The following is a 26,894-nucleotide window of genomic DNA, read 5'->3' as shown; positions in this document are numbered from 1 at the left end:
ATTCCTTCAGCCCCAAGTCCTAGCTCACATCGTTTGTCTAACTCTAGCCTACTATGCAGCCTTCCTCCACTTTACAATCGGGGATCAGGCTTCAGCCATCATGGCCCCGTACTCAGGGATTCTCTTCCTAAAACCTTCCACATTGTTACATCTCTACCTATCTTTAAAAGCCTCTTCAGAATCTTAGGCCACATTTTAGGTGACCTCCCACTGTAAAATGCAGCTAAAAAGATGGTTCTGTGGCTTGCAAAGAGGATCCCATCATTTTCATTTTACAAACCTTGTCCTTGCACTTTAGATCTACAGATTCCATAGGTTTGCCTTGTTGTTGACCAAAAATTTCAAGCAAGTTATCGTAGTTTGTGGTGAGAACCATTGTTCCCTGATCCATAAGTTGTAGAATAGCATCCAAGAGCATGGGATTCTGAATGTGACAGTTAAGGTTATCAAACACCTCCATCAGACAATCCTGGAAGAAATTTGGTTTTGTATCTCCAGTGCGCTGTAATGAAAATTTTAAAAAATTAATACTACAGGAAACAAAGTCAAAATGCACATTAACAACTCTTGCAAATGATAAGTAGTAACTTATTTTGCATGGAGCAAACAAGAGCAAGAAATAAGTTCGAACAGTCATCTTCAAGTATTTACTTTTAAAAATCACTGGAACTTGGCCATCTAATTTTATACATTAAAGTACAGAATAAATTGTCTTGCAAATAACAGTCAATATATATAGCAAGTTAGTTAACATTATTTCAAATTTTTCACAAGTCAATAATTTATCACTGAGAAATCCCAAATATGTGGGAACAAGAAAAGGTTGGCCTATCCAGGTTGCTGCAGCATTTAAGTCCTCTGTCAGAACCTTCTTCAAACATTTCATCTTCCCCATACACTTAATGTCATCCTCTCCCTTACTGGGCCAAGAGTAAACTCATTTTCCTTTTGAATGCTACCAATTCATTATAATGGCACTCTATGTTAGTGGCACTGTACAATACGTCGAGGAGACATTTACAGCCTACCCCACCTCTTTTTCACGTTATCCGCAGCAGGCTTGTTGATCCACATGCCTCAAGGACTCTGTTCAAGAGCTGCCTGACTACAGGATGTTAGCCAAGCCGAGACCCAAAACTGTTCCCTCTCCTTCTCCAGAATAAGAGGGCAGCATAATGCTATTAGGATGCAGAGCTATTCTGACCTCTACTGTACAAATAGAAGGATGTATCAAAATAGAACTATTGGTTCTAGTTTTTCTCTGTGTGGGGAAGTGTGCTTTCACTTAGACATCACCCATAGAACCACAGAAGTTCACAGCACAGAACAAGGCCATTTAGTCCAGTGTGTCTGTCAGTTCTTTGCCAAAGCAATCCAAAATTAATCCCACTATCCTGCCTTCTCCCAACCGCTTTCTTCTGCTTCAAATATTTATCCAATATTTGCTTAATCGTGAAATGGTCTCTGCCTTAACTACTCTGTGTCAAAGCATTCCTGGATCCTACAACCAACTGCATAAAGAAATTTCTCCTAACCTGTCTCCTTATTTTTATATAAATCGAACACCAAAACTGTATACAATACACTAATGGTGGCCTAACCAATGTTTAGTACATTTGATCATCATTACTTCTTTACTCTTGTACTCTTTCTAAAAAAAACTTAAAACACTGTTGGCATTGTTATGGCTTGCTCTACTGTACACGCACTTTCAAGGAATTATGTATTTGAACCTCTAGGTTTCTCTGTTCATTGACACCCTTCAGCATTGTTCCATTGAATATATACTCTCATTCCTTGTTATTCTTTCCAAAATGTATTACCCCACATTTATCCACATTAAAATGCAAACCTGCCCATGTCTTTTACAGTCTGCCTCGCTTGTTTGCCAAATGTCCTACTTTAGTGTCATAAACAAATTTCAAGATTGTGTTCCCTATTCTCAAGTCCAAATCGTTCACATACATACAAAGAACAAAACTGGACCCTGCACTGACCTGTGGGGTGCACCACTTCCAACCCTTCTCCAATCCAAACACCCTACTCAGTTTTCTGTCGGTCAATTAACTTTCCAGCCACATTTCCTCTTATACTATACGCTTGAATTTTACTAACAAACTTCTTGGGAGGCACCTTATCTAACATCCTCTGAAAATCCATATACATTAGATCTACTGTGTTCCCTTTATCAATAAGTCACCACTCAAAAAACATATTAAGTTTATCAAACATGACTTGCCTCTAACAAATCTGTACTGGCTGTCCTTGATTAACCAACCCATAGTGTCGAAATCAGAAACTCACCATATTGAGAAATCACAGGGACTCACATGCATCCCATTATTCCAAGTAGCAGCATTCCTCACAGTGACCTTAAACTACACTCTATATTATGTTTTTCTTGCAGCTTGCACAGGTTAAAATACTTCCTTTAATTATTTTAGAAATCTTAATCAATCACTCTCATCCCCAACATCTCATCCAATCTCTTTTTATTAAAGAGATGAGATTTAGAACACTTTATTTCCTCTTAGAGCTCAAAAACCACCTTTATTTACCTTTCATGAATTCTTTCCATTAAAGCTTTTCTGATCTAAAGTTGTCAAAAACTTAACATAACACGTGCAGTGTTTCCAAACTTTCATTGGTGCTTTGCTTTACTTACCTACAGATTTCTAACCAGATATTTGCCCTTGGTTTAGTTTCAGTGCCATATAGTGATGATCCAGGTAACTTCTGATTAGCTACTGCATGCAAGTCCCCCCCTGCCCCCCCACTGATCCACATGATGTAGTATCACTCACATTGCCAATTGATAGTTATAGCACCAATGTGCATTACCACACATTTTTCAGTATTAAATAGGATCTGCCAATCATCTGCTTTCATCAGACTCTTTACAGCCTTTCACATTTTATCTAGTTGCTCAGAATATCACACATGGTATCCATTAGTTTTGACTTAAAATTTCTTTACAAAGGTTAGTGATAAAACAAAAATCTATTTTCCTATATAGTGTGTCCATAGCACACAAAAATCATCTTTCACACTTTTCTGATTGGCTCAAGCGACCACAATCTGTCACGTAAACCATCCTGATTTGCTCAAATATAGACACGAAAAGCTGCCTTTAAGTAAGGAACCAGCAACCCACACAAAGCCAACCAAATTATTCAAATTTTTTCCACAGCAATCAATTAACAGCCAGTAAGGACTACAAAGCCAGCCAATCAAATGGCTGAAAAAATGCATTCCAAGCGCTTTGAGCAGCCATCTTGTTTATCCACAAAGCCTACTCTATACTGATAAAAATATCATCTATAAAAAGAAAGAAAAAGAAGATTCCCTGCATTATCCTGGTCCTCTTTCTGGGGCTTAGGGATTGAATTCTGTTGCATTCCATAGCTTGCATTGTCCACCAAATCTGTGCCTGAATCAAGGGGACTTAAACATGTAGTGAATGCCAAGTAAAAGCAGAAAATGATGGAAATACTCAGCAACTGTGGAGAGAGAAAAAGAGTTAACGTTTCAGGTCAATGACCTTTCATCAGAACTGGATCATCGACCTGAAATGCTAACTCTGTTTCTCTCTCCACAGATGCTGTCTGACCTGCTGAGTATTTACAGTATTTTCTATATTTATTTCAGATTAAGCGGGTGAGAGGGAGCGCGAGAAAGAGAGAGTAGAAGAGATCAGAAAAATAGAGGCATCACCAAAGACATATCAGTGAAAGAAAACAGAGAGTTTGGGAGAAGCAGGAAATAGAAAGAGGTCATAGCAACTGAATGCGTCAGGCACAAAGATCGGGTGAGGATAGGACAAACTGTTAGCAAAACTATGGGAGATTATAAATGCATAACTTTGTAGTTTCATGGCAATTTCATTTTCAAGTACCAAGTACTTTTTGCTCTTTCTCTGCACATCTATAACATCATGCATAACCTTGAACCTGGTAAGAAAACAAACTTAATTTAATAAGTCCAATTGGAGAACTGTGTGGCATCTCAGGCCTAGGTTCAAATCCAAGCCAGACTAATTGGATCAAAGCCTCACCTGCCTGCTGATGGTGAAGATCTAACAGCACCAAGCACAAAAAAAAGGCTGTATGGTTGGTTGGAGTGGTTACGGGGTGCTGTTCTGAGTTTCGGACAAAGGCACATTGTTTGGGAGGTGTGAAAGCTGTGCTATACCTAAATGCGTAATCCTAACATTGGGTAACAAAACTGTCAGAACTATTTCACTCCCCATCACCCCTTGATGCACACAAAAAGGAAGAATTTAAATTTAAATGTATATAATAAAATTATAGGATACAGTTTTTCCTCAGTCTTTTGAAACCAGAAAAAAAGTTGTTTTTTTTTACAACTTTTGAAGCATAATTAAAACTAAACTTCAAACTAAAATTCTTGGGTTTATTATTTTGCTCAAACTCCAAGTATGTGAATAAAATTTGTGCTTACAGGCATTTCTCTGAAATGTGTGAATGTTTTACTCCACATCTCAAAACACTTATGACTTACTGGTGACATTTTCCGGATCAGATCATGGGCAAGCACAAGAAGATCACGATCTTCTTTTACTTTCTGACGGAACTCCATGATATCGGAAGGATGAAGCACCTCCAGATCTTCAGCTGCATTGATTACTGCTTCGATGCAACTTCGCCATGAACACAGTGCACGTATATGTGGAGCAACAGCAGCACTCACTCCTGTTCCAATCACCAACAGCAATTCACAAGGCTCCTTTCGGGTCAGACTTTTCAAGAACTTCCTTCAGAGTGTAGGGAATAAAGAAAATTGGACTAAAAACAATGGCCATTGTCTTCCTCATTCTCTGAATGTAGCTCAACATACAGAAATAAATATTCTGCTACCCACCGAGAGAAACCACTTGAGCCATTATCCCTTTAAGAATTTGACCTACTGAAAATAACAAGCTCATTCCGACCACTGCCTCAGTTTCTGTTAGCATGGAGAATTAAAGCACTTTTATGCTACTGTTCAAGTCTTGGGAGCAGTTCTCAAACAGAGACCTCTGTGCATTACTCTCCCCCGCTTATCTATCAGTAAGCTAAAACTTTTGTTCTAGACCTGCTGGAAGCCCCAGTCTAGACAACATATTTTCAATCAATAGCTTTGGTATAAATAATCAAGTATGATTTTTTAGAAAAGGGATTAATTTTTTCTTCTCTCTTTAAGAGCAGCTGAAAGATTAATTAATTTGACATTAAAGGCCACCTTAAAATACAAGAGTATAATTTAAGTATGTTATGATACATACATTTGTGCTCATTTCTAGATGTTTAATGATTGACACTTCTTACAGAGGTCTTAATTGCATTCTCCCATTATTTTGAGTCATACATTTTTGGGAAAATCATAGCCTTTCTATATCAAGTGATGTTTCAAGTTTAGAAGGACCACGATGGAAGCTCAAAAGTCTAAAGTTGCAGAAAATAATTACACTGTGAAATTAAAACAAGTTTTCTTAATGAAAAAAAATGCTTCTGCCATTCGACCACACTTTGTATATGTTAAAGCTATTTAGATGCACCAAGGTTTGAAGTGAAGCCAGTGAAAAAGCACATTGCCACAGTGCCAATATCGCTTTTAGCAATTCAGCTGCTCTGCATTAACAGCAACAATTAGGTAGCACCTTTAACGTTGAAAACATCCCAAGATGCTTCACTAATAACGACTGGGTATATTACTGAGTAAAGAGATAAGGAAATGGAATGGACAGCTGTTGAAAACCTCAGGTTTGAAAATATTCCTTGAGGTGATATAGGTGGAGAGGCAAAAGGCTCTACTACCAACAGTGTGGGGGGGGGGAATTAACAGATGGCCACAATCAGAGGAGCAAAGAGTTCAGGAGGGATGTCGGAGTTTGCAGGAATTGGATTAAACATGGCAATGGAGGGATTTTATAGATCAAGATAAAGATTTTCAATTTGATACATTGCGGGACAGGGAGCTAGTGAAGGTCAGTAAGCACAGGGCACTGGGCATTAACGTGGAATTAAACACAAGTTTTTTTTTAATTCGTTCATGGGATGTGGGCGTCGCTGGCAAGGCCAGCATTTATTATCCATCCCTAATTGCCCTTGAGAAGGTGGTGGTAAGCCACCTTCTTGAACTGCTGCAGTCCGCGTGAAGGCTCTCCCACAGTGCTGTTAGGTAAGGAGTTCCAGGATTTTGACCCAGCGACGATGAAGGAAAGGCGATATATTTCCAAATCGGGAAGGTGTGTGACTTGGAGGGGAACGTGCAGGTGGTATTATTCCCACGTGCCTGCTACCTTTGTCCTTCTAAATGGTAGAGATCACGAGTTTGGGAGGTGCTGTCGAAGAAGCCTTGGCGAGTTGCTGCAGTGCATCCTGTAGATGGTACACACTGCAGCCACGGTTCGCCGGAGGTGAAGGGAGTGAATGTTTAGGATGGTGGATGGGGTGCCAATCAAGCAGGCTGCTTTGTCCTGGATGGTGTCGAGCTTCTTGAGTGTTGTTGGAGCTGCACTCATCCAGGCAAGTGGAGAGTATTCCATCACACTCCTGACTTGTGCCTTGTAGATGGTGAAAAGGCTTTGGGGAGTCAGGAGGTGAGTCACTGGCTGCAGAATACCCAGCCTCTGTCCTGCTTTTGTAGCCACAGTATTTATGTGGCTGGTCCAGTTAAGTTTCTGGTCAATGGTGACCCCCAGGAGTGGTGGAGTTTTGTATAACAGGAGTAACAGTACAAGAATTTACTGTAACGTAACTAATTTCATGGTCTTAGCACTGAAACAAAACATACTTTTGTATCTACTGTTGATGTAAATGTGTCTTTTTCCCATTGTTGCTAGTAGTATAGACCTAACACTGTACTACAACAACTTGCATTTATATAGCACCTTTAACATAGAAGAACATCCCAAGATGCTTCGCAGAGGCATAATCAGTCAAAAATGGACCCTATGCCAAAGGACACATTAGGAGGTGACTAAAAGCTATGGGGCCAATTTTAACTGTTACTGCCAGACGGGAAAGGGATGGCAGCGAGTCAGCTGCCCATTTTATACCCCGCCCGATTGTGTGTAAAACGGGCAGTCAACTCACTGCCCCCTCTTTCCTGCCGAAAGAGTTAAAATTGACCCCTTGGTCAAAGGAGGGTCTTAAAGGAGCAGTGGGAAGTGGAGAGTTGGAGGGGTTTAAGAAGGGAATTCCAAAGTATAGGGCTCAGGTGGCTGAAGGCACAACCACCAATAGTGGGGCAAAGGGAGGGGAAATGCACAAGATGCCAGAGTTGGAGGAACGCAGAGTTCGGAGGTGGGGTGGTAGGGCTGGAAGAAGTCATAGAAAAAGGGAGGGCAAGGCCATGAAAGAAATGAAAGAATTTAAACACAAGGATCAGAAGTCTAAATTGGATACATTGAGAACACTTGAGGATGAGCTACAATTTCCTCCAGTTGAACATTGGGAACACCAAAGTGTTGCATTGGGAACACCAAAGTATTGCATTTGGACCCCGTCATAAACACTGTACCCTTGCCACTGATTCTATCCCCCTTTCTGAGGTACGTCAGGTTCAAACAGACTGTTTGTAACCTATTGAACCCTGAGCTGAGCTTTGACCCATATCCTCATTACAAATACTGCCTATTTCCACCTCTAACATCGGCCGCCCCTGCCCCAGCCCCAGCCCATATGCTGCTGAAACTCTCGTCCATACCTTTGTCACCTCCAGACTCAACTACTTCTCCTCCAACCTCCATAACCTTCTAGTCATCCAAAATTCTGCTGCCGTATCCTGCTCACCCATCACCTTGTGCTCGTTGACCTACATTGGCTCCCGGTCTCCCAACGCCTCCAATTTAAAATTCTCATCTTCGTATTTAATTCCTTTCATGGCCTCACCCCTATCTCTGCAACCTCCTCCAGCCTTATAGCCCCTCACCCCAGAAATCTGTTTCTCAGACTCTAGCCACTTTTCATGTTGCCCATCATTGGCAGCCATACCTTCTGCCGTCTAAGTGCAATACTCTGGAATTCCCTCCCTAAACCCCTCTGTCTCTCCGCCGAACTCTTCTCCTGTAAGACTTTCCTTAAAACCCACCTCTTTGACCAAGCTTTTGAACACTGCTCCTAATAGCTCCTTCTCTGACCTGTAGTTTATTTTTGTCCGATTACACCTCTGCGAATCACCTTGGGACAATTTTCTCCTGTTTGTGGTAAGAAATCAGTAGTTTGATTTAATATTTGCCTATGCTGGAATAATTTGAATTCTGTTCGCTCGGAGACTTCACTGGTACAAGACTAATTTGCATCCAGTGCATCAGATGATCTATATTCAAATAGTATGTTAATGGGCTCCTGGCTACAAAAAAATGCCACCAAGGCCACAATTACGCTGCAGCTGATGGAATGACCAAGATATCGAACTTTTTTTTAGTATTTTGGAAAGGATGTGTGTACGTAGAACATAAGAACATAAGAAATAGGAACAGGAGTAGGCCAATCGGCCCCTCGAGCCTGCTCCACCATTCAATAAGATCATGGCTGATCTGATCCTAACTTCAAATTTAAATTCATGTCCAATTTCCTGCCCGCTCCCCATAACCCCTAATTCCCTTTACTTCTAGGAAACTGTCTATTTCTGTTTTTAATTTATTTAATGATGTAGCTTCCTGGGGCAGCAAATTCCACAGACCCAATCTACTCAACCTCTCCTCATACGTCCACCCCCTCATCCCCGGGATTAACCGAGTGAACCTTCTTTGTACTGCCTCGAGAGCAAGTATGTCTTTTCTTAAGTATGGAGACCAAAACTGTATGCAGTATTCCAGGTGCGGTCTCACCAATACCTCCCTGTTTTTATATTCTATCCCCCTAGCAATAAAAGCCAACATTCCGTTGGCCTTCTTGATCACCTGCTGCACCTGCATACTAACTTTTTGATTTTCTTGCACTAGGACCCCCAGATCCCTTTGTACTGCAGTACTTTCCAGTTTCACGCCATTAAGATAATAACTTGCTCTCTGATTTTTCCTGCCAAAGTGCATCACCTCAAATTTTCCAATATTGTATTGCATCTGCCAAATCTCCGCCCACTCACCCAGCCTGTCTATATCCCCTTGTAGGTTTTTTATGTCCTCCTCACTCTCCACTTTCCCTCCCATCTTTGTATCATCTGCAAACTTTGATATGTTACACTCTGTCCCCTCCTCCAAATCGTTAATATAGATTGTAAAGAGTTGGGGACCCAGCACCGACCCCTGCGGAACACCACTGGCTACTGGTTGCCAGTCCAAGAATGAACCATTTATCCCAACTTTCTGCTTCCTGTTAGATAACTAATCCTCCACCCATGCCAGAATATTACCCCCAATCCAGTGATTCTTTATCTTGAGCAATAATCTTTTATGTGGCACCTTGTCGATGCCTTCTGGAAGTCTAAATACACTACGTCCACTGGTTCCCCTTTATCCACCCTGTACGTTATGTCCTCAAAGAACTCAAGCAAATTTGTCAGACATGACTTCCCCTTCGTAAAGCCATGCTGACTTTGTCCTATTAAATTATGTTTATCCAAATGTTCCACTACTGTCTCCTTAATAATAGACTCCAAAATTTTACCCACCACAGATGTTAGGCTAACTGGTCTATAATTTCCAGCCTTCTGCCTACTACCCTTTTTAAATAAGGGTGTTACATTAGCAGTTTTCCAATCCGCCGGGACCTTTGCCGAGACCAGAGAATTTTGGAAAATTATTACCAAAGCATCCACAATCCCCACTGCCACTTCCCTCAAGACCCTAGGATGTAAGCCATCAGGTCCTGGGGATTTATCCACCTTGAGTCCCATTAATTTACTGAGTACCAATTCCTTAGTGATTTTAATCGTATTTAGCTCCTCCCCCCCTAGAGCCCCCTGTTTGTCCAGTGTTGGGATATTCTTAGTGTCCTCTACCGTAAAGACTGAACATGGACCACTTCAGAATGGTACTATGTTATTCATCAATATACCTTGGAACAATGGTATTGTCTATTCAAACTTTTACCTAAGCTTTAAACAGCAGCAAGACTAACCAAGCTCCTCGGAACATAAAATGATTGTTTTATAAGAAGCTTGTGACTCAGTCCACATGCCATGGATTCATGGCAGAGGGACGCCATCCTGTAAGGGAGGCAATCAGCAGAAACAGACAATGGTGACCTTGTAGCTACAGTATCTTCTTTACATTTGTCTTAAGACGATCATCTTATGGCATTGATCAATCTGCTTGGACAAATGTATCTCAGGGATCAATGTGCAAAAAGGCTTGGTTTTAACAGTGTCAAAAAAAGGCTTAAGTTTGTCCCACAAAAATTGCTACAGTAATCAGCGCTAGGATACACTCGTGGAATTCCTGCTTCCTGGAAGGAGATGGAAGCATTTGAATTGTATGACCTGGAAGCAGTATCATAAATGGAAGACTATGCTCAGCTGTTTGAAATCTGCCACCAAGGATGTATCCTGCAGCAGTTGCCGCTGTGATCAGGGTTGATCAGGAAACCCAGTCTTCCAAGTGTACTTGAGCCTGTGGAATGCCCGTAGAGGGAGCTCTGATAAGATAACTATTAAGATGTATGCAAAAGTAAAAGTGTTGCACCTGCCACTGCAAACAGATACTTTCTGAAACCTACTGGTGTGAGGACAGATAAGTGAATCTATCACTTGCTGTATTCATGTTGAGCAGCAAGTGTTGCTGTGGGGTACCTGCATCTCAAGCAGAAAATGTGATTTTAACTTTTTGACCATATGCCCTTCAGGCAATGCATGTTTCTCATGGCTGCTTGCCAATCTGACCAAAACCCAAAACCATTTTCAGTTCCCATCATAAACTTTGTTTCTTTGTCACTGATTCATCCCCCACTAAGACCATCCGGCAAAGTCATCATTTTCAGCCCTGCCATAAACACCATTCCCTTGACACTAACTCCATCCCCCCTCTCTAGACACCTGCTCAGGCTGACCCAAACCGTGCAAAACTATGACATCCTGTTCAACCTGGAGCTGAGCTTCAAACTCCGTCACCAAGTCCACTTATTTCCACCTCTCCAATGATGCCTGCCTCTGCCGCTACCCCACCGCCACTGCTGCAGAAATCCTTTTCTAAGCTTTTGTCCTCTAGATTCAATGTCTCTCATGTCTTCCTTGCCATCTTCTCATTGTCCACCCTCCATAAAGTCCACCTTGTTCAAATTCAGCCATCCAAATCCATTCCTGCACTAAGTTCTGCTCACCACTCACTTCTATCCTCATCTTCAAATCACAAGATAACAATGGATGAGGAGGGCCATTTGACACATCTTAATTCATCCATTCAGGAAGACCATTTATCCCCCAACCAACAATAATAAAACAGATTATCTGGTCATCATCACATTGCTGTTTGTGGGACCTTGCTGTGATCAAATTGGCAGCCGCGTTTCCTACATTACAACAGTGACTATACTTCAAAAGTACTTAATTGGCTCTAAAGCACTTTGGGACCTCCTGAAGTCGTGAAAGGCACGAAATAAATACAAATTTTTTTTTTCTTTTAAGGGACCCCAGTTTGAAACCTATAATGCACGATAATGTACATATATTAAACACTGGTATTTTCTAACACAATTAGCAGGATTTCAGTTTTTATCTTTTGGCTATCAAGTACCATAGAACAATGCAAATGTACACAATATCCAGACAGTCCTCTGCTGAGCTGGCAATACCCAAACAGCTGTTAATTTAAACAAGCTTCACAACCTGTGAGATTCATGCCTGGCTGATTCCAAACCAAACTACAAAAAATAAATCCAATAATCAATTATTGGATTTTATGTAACTTCTGTTGAGAGATCATCACTTCAGGACAGGGTTGTTCTGAAGGCAAAGGGCTGCAAATCATTATTAAGGGATGGTATGATTAAAATCTGACCCTCTTAATTCAAATTATCTAATAATTAGCATTTTTAGCACTAAATTGCCACTTTGCTGTTATTTATGCTGCTTAATTTAAATGATTGGGTAATTCTCCACTGACTTGTACATTTTAACAAGGCAGCCTCAAAATAGTAAGGAACAGATTTGTAAGCTACTTAACATGATCAATTTGTCATTGTTTAAAATTTCTTTCCAATAACCCTGTAACTAATGGCAGAAATAAAAAGGTATGGAAGGTTGTGCTCTCCTCCCCACTAACCCTCAGACTAAACATCTGCTTAGCAGCATTTCATGTAAAAGCCCAGAGTATATCAGGATTCATGTAACAGTTTTAACAATTTCTCCTATTTACTACTGAAGAGTAGGGATAATTTTTCAAAGCCACGCCACTGATCAGGAGCCTCAATCAGAAATTCTGGTATGTACTGCACATGATTTTCTGAACATTTAAATGAAGAATCAGAAAAATTGTGAACAATGCACACCCAAATTTCCGAAATAGGCTTCTAGCTGAGGGCTCCCATCTAAATTATCCATATAAAGTGCACCCACATCTTCCTTTCTACATTCTCACACTCAAAAGGCAGGAATGAAATGCAGGCTCTTGGCTCCAAACTCCCTCAGTAATTTGACAAAGTTCTTGAAAATCTTTGACATCACCTCACTGTCGTTTTCAAGAATGAATCAACTGCAACAATTGATATGTGCACAAAATTTGTTTCACTCTCCTGGTGACATTGTGGCATGTCAAGAAAAATGCAACTCTGACTTAATGAGTAAAAACTTATACACCAAGGGGCAAAGATTTCAGATTTCCACTATATACCATTTACAGCAAACAAGGGAACTCTTCCCAAATGGTCACATAATATAATGCAATAATTCTCCCATAACTCCAAACTGCTGAAGCTGCCTCCAAGAAGTTCAATTTCCTCTTTCATGCTAAACACTTAGCACAAAAATTAAATCGCTATCAAGTCTAAGGTTATAGATTTGAATACTATGCCCATTTCAGGAGAGGCGCTTGCAACATCTCTCACACTCCTGCACAGGATACAACAATAGCCTGTAATCCGATTAATGATATTTTTTTATTTTTAGCCTCCAACCTCTGTTGGAACCTTTGTTATAGAATGCATTCTTGTCTCTGTCTATGTTATGCCTAGTGCTACATGCAGTACTCCTGACTTTTTTTGATATCTTCTTTCCAAACTGCAAATATCTCGCCCTGTGTCCTCTTCCTCCTCCCTGCATCCTCAATCTGTTGAAATTAAGATTCACTTTGCTGTTTCCTAATCCACCTCATTATTTCCCAGGACCTAAAAATTCCGCAACTCCTTGATCTTCTACAGGTCTTTAAAAATCTAACTGTGGCATCATTTGATCATTACATTCTTTGATAAAATAATGGAGAGAGCTGTGAGGGTGGTGCGGTTGATGTTGTGCATATGGACTTTCAAAAAGGCATTTGATAAAGTACCACACAAAAAACATTAGCAAAATTGAAGCCCATGGGATTAAAGGGGCAATGGCTGCATGGATACGAAATTGGCTAAGTGACAGAAAGTAGAGAGTAGCAGTGAATGGTTGTTTTTCAGACTGGAGGGAAGCATACAGTGGTGTCCCTCAGGGGTCAGTATTAAGACCCCTGCTTTTTTTGATATATATTAATGACCTGGACTTTGGAAATGTAGTAAACAGTGAGGAGAATAGTAACAGACTTCAGGAGATAAGACAGGTTGATGTAATGGGCAGACACACAGCAGATGGGTGAAGTGATTCATTTTGGTAAGAAGAATGAGGACAGGCAATATAAACAAAATGGTACAATTTTAAAGGGGGTGCAGGTACAGAGGTCCGGGGGTGTACATACACAAGACTTTGAAGGTGGCAGGACAAGTTGAGAAGGCTGTAAAAAGGCATATGGGATCCTTGCCTTTATAAATAGGAAGCATAGAGTATAAAAGCAAGGAAGTTATGCTAGCCCTATATAAAACATTGATTAGGCCCCAGCTGGAATATTGTGGCCAATTCTGGGCACCATACTTTAGGAAAGATGTCTATGCCTTGGCCACTGAGGAGATTTACTGGAATGGGGATGTGGGACTTCAGTTATGTGGAGGCACTAGAGAAGCTGGGATTATTCTCCTTATTACTACTACTACAACAACAACAACTTGCATTTATATAGCGTCTTTAAAGTTGTAAAAGAGCGTTATCAAACAAAATTTGACACCGAGCCACATAAGGAGATATTAGGACAGGCGACCAAAAGCTTGGTCAAAGAGGTAGGTTTTAAGGAGCATCTTAAAGGATGAGAGAGATGGAGAGGTTTAGGGAGGGAATTCCAGAGCTTCGGCAAAATTGGCAAAAGAACCAGAGGTGACATGAGGAAAAAAATGTTTACGCAGCTAGTTATGATGATATGGAATGCACTGCCTGAAAGGTGGTGGAAGCAGATTCAATAGTAACTTTTAAAAGGGAAATGGATAAATACTTGGAGAAAAATTTGCAGGGAGTGGGACTAATTGGATAGCTCTTTCAAAGTGCCAGCATAGGTATGATGGGCCGAACGGCCTCCTTTTGTGCTGCATCATTCCATTCTATGACATCCTTGCTTTCTTTTCTTATCTTTTAAACCTTAGTAATGCCCTGCATTGCAGGCCTTGGCTACTGCATCCAAGTGTATCAATTTTAAAAAGCTCCACTTTTGGATCAGCCACTTATCAGTCCTTACATCATCTATCAAATTTATTTCCATTGTTGGTCATTTACCTGGACTTGTGCTCACTGCTTTGAGAAGGGTTAACTAAATCCATGTGTACCTGAAAAACAAAAAAGGTATGTGAACAAAAACTATCAATGCCAAGATAATCCACTATCAGTCTTATGTTTAATAATACATTCTAATGAATGCTTATTGACCCATTTAAAATTATAGCTGAGACAAACAGTACCTCAAAGAAATCTCGTAGACATAATACCCAATACTGGCAACAGAACTGAGAACATCGCAATCAGATAGACAGAAGTTAATAAAAATTTAAACATACATAAAGGAAACAAGTTTTTTTATGGTTTCTACAAGGATAAAAAAGGAAACACTCATTATAATGTAGAAATTACAGTTAGTGCTGTTCTTCCACGAGCGCATTAGGAGTTTATACAGGACCAGCAATTTCTGCCCTTACATTACATAGCTTAACAGTTCCAACGTTGGGAGCAGACGTCTGATAAACTATTGACTTGGCTTTATACTCCTTGGCTTAATAATATAACAAGACACATCACTAGAGAAAGATGTACTTTTTGTGCTGAATGTAAAAGGCTAATAACTCATCCTAGCGAGTAGCAAATCCCATTGAACAGCACCTTACATTTCTATAGCATTCCTCACATACAGAGATATGCCTCGGAGCAATTAACAGGACAGAAGAAATCTTGGCTTCTTGTAGATCTATTTAATTCATTCAACTCTGCTTTATTTTCCTGTTATCCCTGCTGCGAACAATTCCATTTTTAGGCAGTAATTCCTCCAGTTTATTTATCTTTTCTAACACTTGCTTCCTTTGGAGTTAAGGTTTCAAAGCCCATACAGGCATTCGTTATTGCTGCACAAATATTATCCATGAGAATATCTGCACATTAGCTTCCCCACTTCATTTTTTTTCTACGTATCAATATCTTATGACTTTTAAGGATTCCCAGTACTTCAGTTTAAATTCTGCTAGATTTAGTCACTTTCTTCCCCCCCCCCCCCATCCTTTTCAGCCAGCTATTATGGTGCATCTAGTCAACTGGGACAATGTAATGCTCCCAGAGTCCTGCCTGTACTCACATCTCCACATTGACTTAACCCAGGAGTGGGCATACATGGCAAAATCCTGAAGCTCTGGCGCAAAATGATTGGTCAAAAATTTTGTAAGCCCACCTTCACATGCTACTCACTTTTACAAGACCATTCTTAATAATAAGACATAAAACTCACTTTGTCCTTGTATCGGTGATTCTCCATCTGGCTCTATTCACTTCTCTCTCCCTATGTGAAAGTCACAAGATAATTATGGTTGAGGACAATCATTCGGCCCATCTTGATTCATCTATCCAGAGAGATCCTAACATCATCCCACTGTAGCATTCAACTGTTTGTCAAATGATTCCAGGGTATTTGCCACCACTAATCTATCAGGAAGTTTATTCTATGTGTTGATCATTCTTTGTGTGAAGAAGAATTTCCTAATATCTATCTTTAAAAGCATGCCTCTCCAGTTTGAACCTTTGCATTGAGTTTCTGAATCCAGCTCATTTATGTAAAATAGAAACAGTCGTGGTTTAGCTCTGATGAGCCTTGAGGTGTCCCACTCAGTACTCCCCCCACCCCCTCCCTCACTCAGACTTAACTCCTCTAATGAGTATTCGTTGTTTCCTACTCTTTAACCAGTTGTTTATCGATTCCCTGGGTTTACAATGAATCCCCACAGCTTTGAGTTTAATTAACAGCTCTGTGGGTGGAACTTTGTCAAACGCCTTTTGGAAAGTTGAGGTACATTACGTCAAAGGGCTTACCATAAGTCCACCTACTCATAGAAGTCGAGGAGGTTGTTAGGCAGGATCTTCCTCTTTGTTAACTAAGTTACTATTGTATAGAAGACCCTCAAGTTTACTCCTAATAATCGATTTCACTATTTTACATAGAATGGAATTAGACTATTGGGTCTGTAGTTGCCTGTGTCGGTTGTCACCATTTTGGAATATGGATACTGCATCAGCCTCCCTAGTGTCCATTGACTCCCTCATAATGATTATCAATGCTTCAAATTTCTTTCCTTGTCCCTTTTGGCCCTCTGGGATAAATACCATCTATCCCTGGGGATTTATTTTGACCCTGATTAGCCTGTCTAGGATTTCCATATCATGTCATTGATTTTACTTGGAATATCTTTGTTAGGAGAGGGCATATTGCTCATGTCTTCCTTGGGAATACTGGGAGGAAAAAGTCATTCAAATATTTGTGCTTAGATACAAATTTAATAAACATTACTGATCATCAGTTATCTATCTCAGATCGCTCCTCCTATATTCCAATCCTCCCAACTTGGGAAGTGTCAAAAGATAATTTAATGTACACTCACATTCTTTCAATGCTTTCACTATCCCTACCATCATAGATGCCAGTGCTCTGTCAATTCAGTTCAGTTTAAGTAAAATTAAGAAGCAGCTAAGTGCACTGAATACCACAAAGGCTATGGGCCCAGACAACAACTCCAGATGTATTGCTGAACATCTGTGTTCCAGAGCTAGCCACCCCCCGGCCAAGCTGTTCCAATATGGCTGTGACACTGTCATCCATCCGATAGTGGGCAAGATTTCCCAGGTATGTCCTATCCAGAAAAAAACCAGAATAAATCTCACCATGGCCAATTATCACCTATCACCAATTATTGGCAAAGTGATGGAAAGAGTCATCAGTCGTGTCATCAAGCAACACCTACTCACCAATAACCTGTTCACTGACGTCAGATCAGATTCCACCAGAACCACTCAGCTCCAGACCTGGGCTCAGTCTTCATTCAGACAAGGATGCAAATGCTGAATGCCAGAGGAGAGACAAAAGTAACTACTCTTGACATCAAGATAGTGTTGGACTGAGTATGGTACCAAAGAGCCATAGCAAAATTGAAGTCAATGGGGCTCACCGGGAAAACCCTCCAGCAGCTGGAGTCACATCAAACAGACAGGAAGATGATTGTGGTTCTCAGACACTATTCATCGCAGCCCCAGAATGTCACTACAGGATTCCTCAGTGAAACTCCTTTGGCCCAAGCATCTTCAGCTGCTTCCTCAATGACCTTCCTTTTGCCAAAAAGATCAGGAGTGAAGCTGTTCATTGACAATTCTACAGCATTCAACTCCATGGACAACTCTTCTGATAATGAAGCAGATCATGGAGCCAACAGCAAGACCTGGACAACAGCCAGGTTTGGGCTGACACATGACAGATAACACTGACACCACATAAATGCTAGGCAAAGACCATCTCCAACAACAAAAAATGCCCAATCAACTCCCCCTGACCTTTAATGACACCACCATCGCCAAGTTCCCCGCTATCAACATTTTAGGGGCCTGTGGGGGTCACCAGTGACCAGAAGCTTGTGGACGAGCTCTATCAACACTGTGGCTATGAGATCAACACTAAGGCTGTGACAAGTAGTACTCTGACAAGTAGCTCACCTCCTGACTCCTCAAAGCCGTGTCACCATCTACAAAACTCAAGTCGAGAGTGTAATGGATACCGCAGCAATACTCAAGAAGCTCAATACCTAGCAGAACAAAACAGTCTGCATGACTGGCAGCTCCGACAGTCGATTCAATATACACCCCCTCCAATGGCACACTGTGACGGCAGTATGCATAGCTACAGGATACACTGCAGCAACTCATTAAACCCTACAACCTCCACAACAGAGAAGGACAAGGGCAGCAATTTAATGGGAACACAATCATTTCCAAATTGCCTTCCAAGTCATACACCATCCAGACTTGAACATAATATTGCTGTTCCTTTATCATTACTGGATCAAAAATCCTGGAATTCACTACCTGACACATCATGTCAGCACTATGACCACAAGGACTGCAGCAGTTCAAGAAGCTGGCTTCCACCCACCTTCTCAGGGCAACTAGGGATGGGCAATAAATGCTGCCTTGCCAACATCCTGAGAACAAATAAAAAACATCAGGATGCCATTTTGAATAAAAGCTGGCCAAGGGAAGGAAAGGCAGCTGGCATGCATGTTTCCCTCCCTAATTCTTCAAAAGTAATGAAAAGAAAGTTCTCAAGGTGATTAAGGGTATATTAAAATAATTGAAGAAAATAAGGATTTTCTAAAATATCAAAATGTTTTCTATAATAGAGCCCTTTAAGTAAACCCTTATTTACTAGCCAGTTATTTGCTGACCCTGTGACATGGTCAGTTGATTACTGTGACTGGAGTAGAGATAAGACCATCAAAAGAAAATTTCAAGAGCAGAAATAAACAAACACTGTTAGGGACTGCAAGTCAGCAAAATTTTTAGTTAGAAAACTCACTAGTACACATAATTAGTTACAAAAAAATACTTCAATAGATTTATAATGAAACCTTTTTTCCAGCATACAAAATCTTGTGAACATCTTCTGCTCAAATGCAGCTGTCTCCATGTACTTTAAAACTCAGGAGTGTTTTAAAGCACATTTCTTTCCCGTCAGCCAATTCCTTGGCTACATTTAAGTCCTCCCAATGGAGAAAAAAAAAGGAGTGAGCCTTGGCTGAGTCGGATTTATGGGTTCAAGCCCCACTCCAGACAGTCCTGGCGAACGGTGACACGAGATTTGGTCTCTGAATAGTGGGTTTACTCGTATCCGATGGGAGCAGAGTGCCTCCCCCCCACCCTCCACCAACTGTAGCCACGGTGATCAGGCGACCAGAGCTCTGACCTCTGAATAGCGGACTGATGTCCAGAGGAGTATTCACCTCCAATGGGAGTGCAGCGGCGACTTCCCCATCGCATCTAGCCGATTCTTCTGGTAGGGAGATGTGAGTCAGGTTAACAGCCTGTCCACGTAAAAAGGGACTTTGTTACGCAAACGACCAGAGCATGATCTTCTGGATGTAAAAGCAATGGAAGAAATGGTTTGTCTCGAGCTATTCGGCATGGAGGAGGAGAAGAATGAAGAAATATGTACTGCAATGGGCAGGTACACAATGTAAAGCTGAGTTCGCCACAGTCAAAACATATCAGTTGATGGTCCCTTATCAGAGATACTGACATTGCTCAAAATATTCCCATGTCCAGCTATCCATTCCTGTAAAAGAAGGTATGTTTCTCAAATCTACAGACCCCAGTGCAATTTGGTATTTCTGGGTAAATCTTCTGAGATTTGAATCTGCAAGTGTACAAAAAGCTTCTGTACTGTGCTACCATAGAGCACACAACATGGGCAGTGAGCCCTTAGGCCACTGCTTTCTCTGTAGGATTCCCTGTAGGATCAGGTCACCTCTTCCGGGAAGTGGAGAGGGGGGTGGGGGGGCGGTGGGAAAGAGAACGTTTGGTCAAACAACTGGAAGAATTCTCCCTTGGCAAACTATGAACTACTAGCATGGTTCTACTTCAAACAGCAAGACACTTGGGAAGTTATCCAGAAATCACTCATCACCATTGTCCCTATTGGATGACAGTCATATGTTATCACTTGAAAACTATGCTCCATTGTCATTATACACTCAACACAGCAGTGTACGTTTCTATCACAGGTTCTATCATGTGTCTAGTTCCCTGCATCAAATCTGTCCTGTCACGTGGCTATCCCAAATATCTACCCAGCATTAAAGTAAGCGATCACATCTGTACTGGTACAAAAGTACAAGAAGTAGGTTCTAAAGTTACAAGAATATCAATAAATGTCCCATAATTCAACAAAAAAAGTCTATAATTATTACAATTCCAGGTGTACAATGTGTTTGTTTATGCATTGCATCTGCTCCCTTTTTTTTAAAAAAGCATCTGAATATTTATTGATAAACACTTAATGAATGTTTCACTTTTCCCCAGTCCTGAGTCATGCAGTACCCACAGCCAAGAAGGCAGGACCTTCTTAGCAATGCTCCGAGCTAGCTATTAGCCTATATCACATGGCACAGTGTCGGTCACCCCCGTGGCTGCCATGAGATATAGGCAAAGCAAGGATAACTCTACCTTTGAATTTTCTCCCTTCCTCCAGCAGTACAGCTAACATACGACCTCAGCTGCAGGGGGGGGGGGTGACCGACATTGTGCCATGTGATTTAAAATCAAGAAGTATCAAGCTTTTTGTTGCTAAACATTAAAAGGGAATAACACCCCTCTATCCATTATAAAGCTGTCACACATTTTGGGTTTCAGACAGCATAAACTACTTGAACTTTGCTCGTGCAGTTGATTACAGCCAGACCATTTTAGGGGGTTTGTTGCCTAAACACATGTCAAGAGGTTGGTTGTCTTGCACTATTACACACAGAAGTATGAAGAGGGGTGTTCTCACTGAAATTTCTGTTAAATTCTCTGTAAAATAATGTACATGAAATTTCTATGCAATGACCACTTAAACAATTATCATTGTATGAAAATTTCCTATTCTGTCCTTACAAACTTGGAGTGTGTCTGGAGAGAGCATTTAAGCTACAGTGAAGTACCATAGGATTATCATTGCTGGAGGAAGGGAAAGACCAATTTTAGATAATGAATTATCATCACATATAGAAGCATATTTGCACATTATGGCATATTGGTTTTCAGCAGTCTTTCCTATGGTAGTATTAGTACTGATGTATTAAGTAACCCTCATGACAATACTGAAGAGTATTTCATTCAATAAGGGTACCAGTGGATGGAATATCTTTCCCACGTCAGCTATTAAGGACAGATGCATCGTAAAGACTTTTATGTCCACTTAAAAAAAAGAGTAAAAACATGGAAACAATCTGGAAAAAGAGTTCATTCTACATTAAACTCAACTGAAGTTTTAGAATCGATAAAATATCATTCAGCTCAAAATATTTAAAATGACAAATTTTGAACATTACTGCAGAAAAAATTGTTTACAATTACATGAAGGCATATTTCAAAACAGAATTATCCATCTGTTCTTACAGCACATGATAAAGAGGCCTCCGATTTTTAAGAAATGTAACCTCGTTTTTTGCATTTGTCAAACGCATATGATTCTTACCTGCATTTGTTTCCTTCCTCCTACCCACCCCCCCAGGAATTATTTGTGTAAACTCAGATGGAAGGCGGGAGGAGCGCGTTGAGGAAGTTGAGTAAACAATTATAAAACCATCTCCTTCCCTTCCCCTATCCCTCAACGAGAAACTACCAAATATATTGCGCACAAAAACAAAATTAACAAAGGAAAATTAAATATGTATTTCTGATTTGCTATAAAGCCCGTATGAACGGACACCGCCGAATCCGCACTGTGTACACGGCCGGCTGTTATCCTCTCGCTGGTCTGTTTTCTCTTCCCCTCTTGTTTTTGCTCGAGCGCCAGCGGTTGCTTCTTCCCGAGCGCGAGCGAGCGTCACTCGTCACGCGAGGGGAGGAGGTGTCTTTCAAATGATTTTTGGATTCTTTTCAGTTAAATCACCACACGCACCCAGCGAGTGCTCACCGAAAACCTGTCCGCCCAAAGGCTTCCTCCTCGACACGCCGAAGTAAATGGAACAAAAAAGTAAGGTTCCGCCGCAGCCACGGCCGCTTCTCTGGCAACCTTCAAAAAAAGGCTTCAGTGAAATGGAGAGAGGTTGCTGCGTTTACATCGTTCTTTTCCTCTGTCTCATTCCACCCAATCCAAAATACATCATACGTCTTAAGGGTCAGCTTTTGGAGTTCGCAGTTAATCCCTTTATTTTAACTTCACCGTGGTGATTGTGTCAGCTTCGCTGCAACTTTATCTTATCTTCATATTTAAAATATCAGTAGCGTACCCCAATCAGGAGAAATTATCTTTGGCTTGAAATAATTACAAAATGCTAGAAAATGCAACAAAGTGTCAAAGATCAAAACTTTTAGAGGGCATTACCCAGATATTCTCAGAAAATAAATCTGATGTCTTCAGCATTCACATCACCCTTCAGTACATAGAAATTACAACATGTTTGTTGCGGAATTGGCTAAAGTGGACTGGGTAAACAGATTAGATGGTATGATGGTGGATAAACAGTAGCAAACATTTAAGAAGATATTTTATGACTCACAACAAAAATATATCCCTGTTAGGAGGAAAGACTCCACAAAAAGGGTGAACCAACCATGGCTAACTAAGGAAGTAAAGGATAGTATCAGGTTAAAAGAAAAAGCGTACAACGTGGCAAAGATTACTGGTAAGCCCGAAGATTGGGAAAACTTTAAAAACCAGCAAAAGATGACTAAAAGAATAATAAAGAGGGAGAAAATAAATTATGAGAGTAAACTAGCAAGAAATATAAAAACTGACAGTAAAAGCTTCGACGAGTATATAAAAAGGAAGAGGGTAGCTAAAGTAAAGATTGGTCCCTTAGAGGATGAGACTGGGGAAATAACAAGGAAATGGCAGAGGAATTGAACAGATATTTTGTATCTGTCTTCACAGTAGAAGACACTAATAACATACCAATAATAGTAGAAAATCAAGGGGCAAAGGGGAGGGAGGAACTAAAAACTATCACTATCACTAGAGAAAAAGTACTAGGTAAACTAATGGGTCTAAAGGCTGACAAGTCCCCTGGACCTGATGGCTTGCATCTGAGGGTCTTAAAGGAAGTGGCTACAGAGATAGTGGATGCATTGGTTGTAATCTTCCAGAATTCACTAGATTCTGGAAAGGTCCCAGCGAATTGGAAAACTGCAAACATAACACCCCTATTCAAGAAGGGAGTAAGACAGAAAGCAGGTAACTATAGACCAGTTAGCCTAACATCCGTCATTGGGAAAATGCTAGGATCCATTATTAAGGAAGTAGTAGTAGGACATTTGGAGACTCATAATACAATCAAGGAGAGTCAACATGGTATTATGAAAGGGAAATCGTGTCTGACAAATTTATTAGAGTTCTTCGAGGAAGTAATGGGCAGGGTGGATAAAGGGGAACCAATGGATGCAGTATATTTGGATTTCCAAAAGGCATTCGATAAGGTGCCACATAAAAGATTACTGCACGAGATAAGAGCTCATGGTGTTGGGGGTAATATACTGGCATGGATAGAGGATTGGCTAACTAATAGAAAACAAAGAGTCAAGATAAAAGGGTCATTTTCAAAATGGCAATCTGTAACTTGTGGGGTGCCGCAGGGATCAGTGCTGGGGCCTCAACTATTTACAATATATATCAATGACTTGGATGAAGGAACAGAGTGTCTTGTGGCCAAATTTGCTGATGATACAAAGATAGGTGGAAAAGCAAGTTGCGATGAGGACACAAAGTGTCTGCAAAGGGATATTGACAGGTTAAATGAATGGGCAAAAATTTGGCAGATGGAATATAATGTGGGAAAATGTGAAGTCATCCACTTTGGGAGGAAAAATAAAAAAGTAAAATGTTATTTGAATGGAGAAATACTACAAAATGCTGCGGTACAGAAGGATCTGGGTATCCTCGTACATGAAACACAAAAAGGCAACATATAGGTGCAGCAGGTAATCCGAAGGCAAACGGAATATTGGCCTTTATTTCTAGGGGGATGGAGTATAAAAGCAGGGAAGTCATGCTACAACTGTACAGGGTGCTGGTGAGACCACACCTGGAGTACTGCACACAGTTTAAGGAAGGACATACTTGCATTGGAGGCAGTTCAGAGAAGGTTCACTAGGTTGATTCCGGGTATGGAAGGGTTGTCTTATGAGGAAAGATTGAACAGGTTGGGTCTATACTCATTGGAGTTTAGTACAATGAGAGGAGACCTTATTGAAACATACAAGATTCTGAGGGAACTCGATAGGGTATATGCTGAGAGGATGTTACCCCTCATGGGGGAATCTAAAACTAGGGGGCATAGTCTCAGAATAAGGGGTAGGCCGTTTCGACGGAAATGAGGAGGAATTTCTTCTCAGAGAGGGTCGTGATTCTTTGGAATTCTTTACTCCAAAAAGCTGTGAAGGCTGAGTCATTGAATACATTCAAGGCTGAGTTAGACAAATTTTTGATCAGCAAGGGAGTCAAAGGATATGGGGAAAAGGCGGGAAAGTGGAGTTGAGGTAAAAATTAGATCAGCCATGATCTCATTGAATGGCGGAGTAGGCTCGAGGGGCCAAATGGCCTACTTCTGCTCCTATCTCTTATGGTCTTATGGTTTATCCACCGCACGAGTAGTGGTCCTAATTCCAGGTGCCTGCTTTGTTCCCTTATCCCTTTGCATACATTGCCTCTGTTTGAATCAACAATTCTGATAGCCTCTGTGTAAAAAAAAATTTCTCCCATGTCTACAAATTTCACTTTTGGAACTTCTGTTTTTTCCTCTGCAATAAAAGTGATGGAATGTTGGATATACCTTCAGGCTAAACTATGATAAGCCCATGTCCCACTTCACTTTCAGTCTATCTCCTTTTCATCATGTCATATTCAGGTCTGTTTTAAAGTTGTCATTTATTAGTTATAAAAATATTGAAGATAGAAAAAAAGCTGTTTGACCCACAGTTAAGAATCATCCAATCAGATAACGAAGAGTCCGTTTCCTTTTCAATGTGCCACAAGGATGGATGTGTTGGGTGACCAATGGTGGGAGTGTGGGGGTGGGCGGTTGGAGGTGGGAGGGCATGTGATGAAGCCTCCCGGAATATGTCCAACCAGAGTTGCCAACCCTAGTTTGAGACCAGTTCTGACCAATGGGTACCGCAGGGACTGGAGTGCATAGTCAATCAAGACAATGCCATTTTGGTTTAATTGGTATGATTGGGTGTGTCAAAAAAAAATTCTTCTCATGGCATCTTAGTAAGCTTTTGGGGTTCTAGACACTGGGGCAACCCGGTGTCTTTTTTCGCAGGTTTTACTCAATTTGAGACCGGTTCTGTTGTTTTCTTTCCTAATAATGAAAATGCATTGACAATCTTAATGACTATTATCAAAATACACAAAAAAATAAAATCTTTTCAAAAAATTCTTTTGTCAGATTTGCATTTTAGAAAGTTCCAGACAATTCACTCAAACCAGACTATCCATTCAAACGCGTTGGGTGGTAGCTCTGAACGGCAAGATGCACTTTCCAGGGTTGATTTTAACTTTAGGTGGACTTTGTTACTGTGGCGGGCGGTGCAATCGTGTAATCTGCCTGAAATCCCTGCCAAGAGGCCCAAACTATTTTGAGGGCTTCATTTACATTAGACTGGCTGTTCCAGCACTCACAGGCAGTTCACCGGTCGGGGCAGCGAGGATTCTGGCTACCCCCAAAGTGGAGCTGAGTTGGAAATGTTATCCTTGGTGGGGTGGGGGTGGGGCACTTAAATGGAATGGAAAGGAAAATTACCCCCCTTAAAACTTACCTCTTTGACCAATCTTTTGGTTACTCCTTTGGCTTCATGTTCATTTTTCTCACACCTTTGTGAAGCACCTTGCGATGTTTTCCACCTTAACAATGCTATATAAATGCAAGTTGTTGTTATTATAATCATTGAGAAAGATTTTAGAATCCATGAAATAATACCCAGTAATGCAGTATTTCCCTGCACCTGCATCTTCTGTAATGATGAATGAAATGAGAAGATGCCAGCCTGTCAAACCTCCATCCAGTGAATGATGTTTAATTAATATTTCTTGTGGACTATCCCTAATTTCTTTAATCTCCTGAGGAAAGTGGACAACCACAGCTAAAACCTCAATTCACAAGACAACTGAGCAAAAACTCTGTGAAATCATACATTTAACACACAGTTTTCAGCCCTGAGTGGTTGCATTCCACAAATGACACTTCCATGGTCCCAGCAGGACTGGAGCCCTTGTGCACCTTGAAGTATTTTGCTGCTGACAAATTTCAGTATTCTCTAATGTCTACTTTCAGGTTGAGAGACTCTTTATAAGATCCTTAAATTGAGTCAATCGACAGTTGTTTATCCCAAAATGTTGTCATTCCAGCTCTATATAATAACAGCATTACTTATCAGAAAATAATTGTGGATTTATTAATTTGCCATGATTATGTCATAATAATTAACCTGGAGTGTGGACATCACACAGGAACAAGATGGACTGCCGTGATGGCTATCTACCAGAGCAATCACTGCCAGCCCCAAAAGATATTCCACCAACTCCATTGTATATTATATATTATTTAAAAATTGGATACTGAGGACTGATAATGTCATACATTATATAAGCTACATTGCTACAATTTGCCATCAGTGTGATTCCAGCCCTGGAATCATTCTTGATTATTCATTTTTTGGCTGTTTAATCTAAA

General features: G+C 40.7%; 1 protein-coding gene across 4 annotated transcripts in view; it reads right to left on the bottom strand.

The window, feature by feature from the left end:
• The window catches only part of LOC137334769 (protein FAM118A-like), a 45,159-nt gene extending 23,093 nt beyond the window's left edge, over positions 1–22,066 (bottom strand). The window contains exons 1-6 of one of the 4 annotated variants that reach the window (XM_067999731.1): positions 21,698–22,066; positions 17,443–17,535; positions 15,935–15,985; positions 14,722–14,771; positions 4,522–4,774; positions 281–502 (exon numbers count right to left, since the gene is read on the bottom strand). In XM_067999731.1, coding sequence (XP_067855832.1) covers positions 281–502; positions 4,522–4,774; positions 14,722–14,771; positions 15,935–15,961 — 552 coding nt within the window. In that variant the 5' untranslated portion in view covers positions 15,962–15,985; positions 17,443–17,535; positions 21,698–22,066. Of the gene's footprint in view, positions 1–280; positions 503–4,521; positions 4,775–14,721; positions 14,772–15,934; positions 15,986–17,442; positions 17,536–19,463; positions 19,625–21,697 lie in introns of those variants that run through there. The other 3 variants (XM_067999729.1, XM_067999732.1, XM_067999733.1) reach the window with 3 other exon arrangements.
• Positions 22,067–26,894: the final 4,828 nt, after the last annotated feature.

The sequence above is a fragment of the Heptranchias perlo genome, chromosome 18 (genome assembly GCF_035084215.1).
Source record: "Heptranchias perlo isolate sHepPer1 chromosome 18, sHepPer1.hap1, whole genome shotgun sequence".
Classification (NCBI taxonomy): Eukaryota; Metazoa; Chordata; class Chondrichthyes; order Hexanchiformes; family Hexanchidae; genus Heptranchias; species Heptranchias perlo.
Note: the sequence above shows the minus strand (reverse complement) of the source record. Positions and strands in the feature narration are given on the sequence as shown.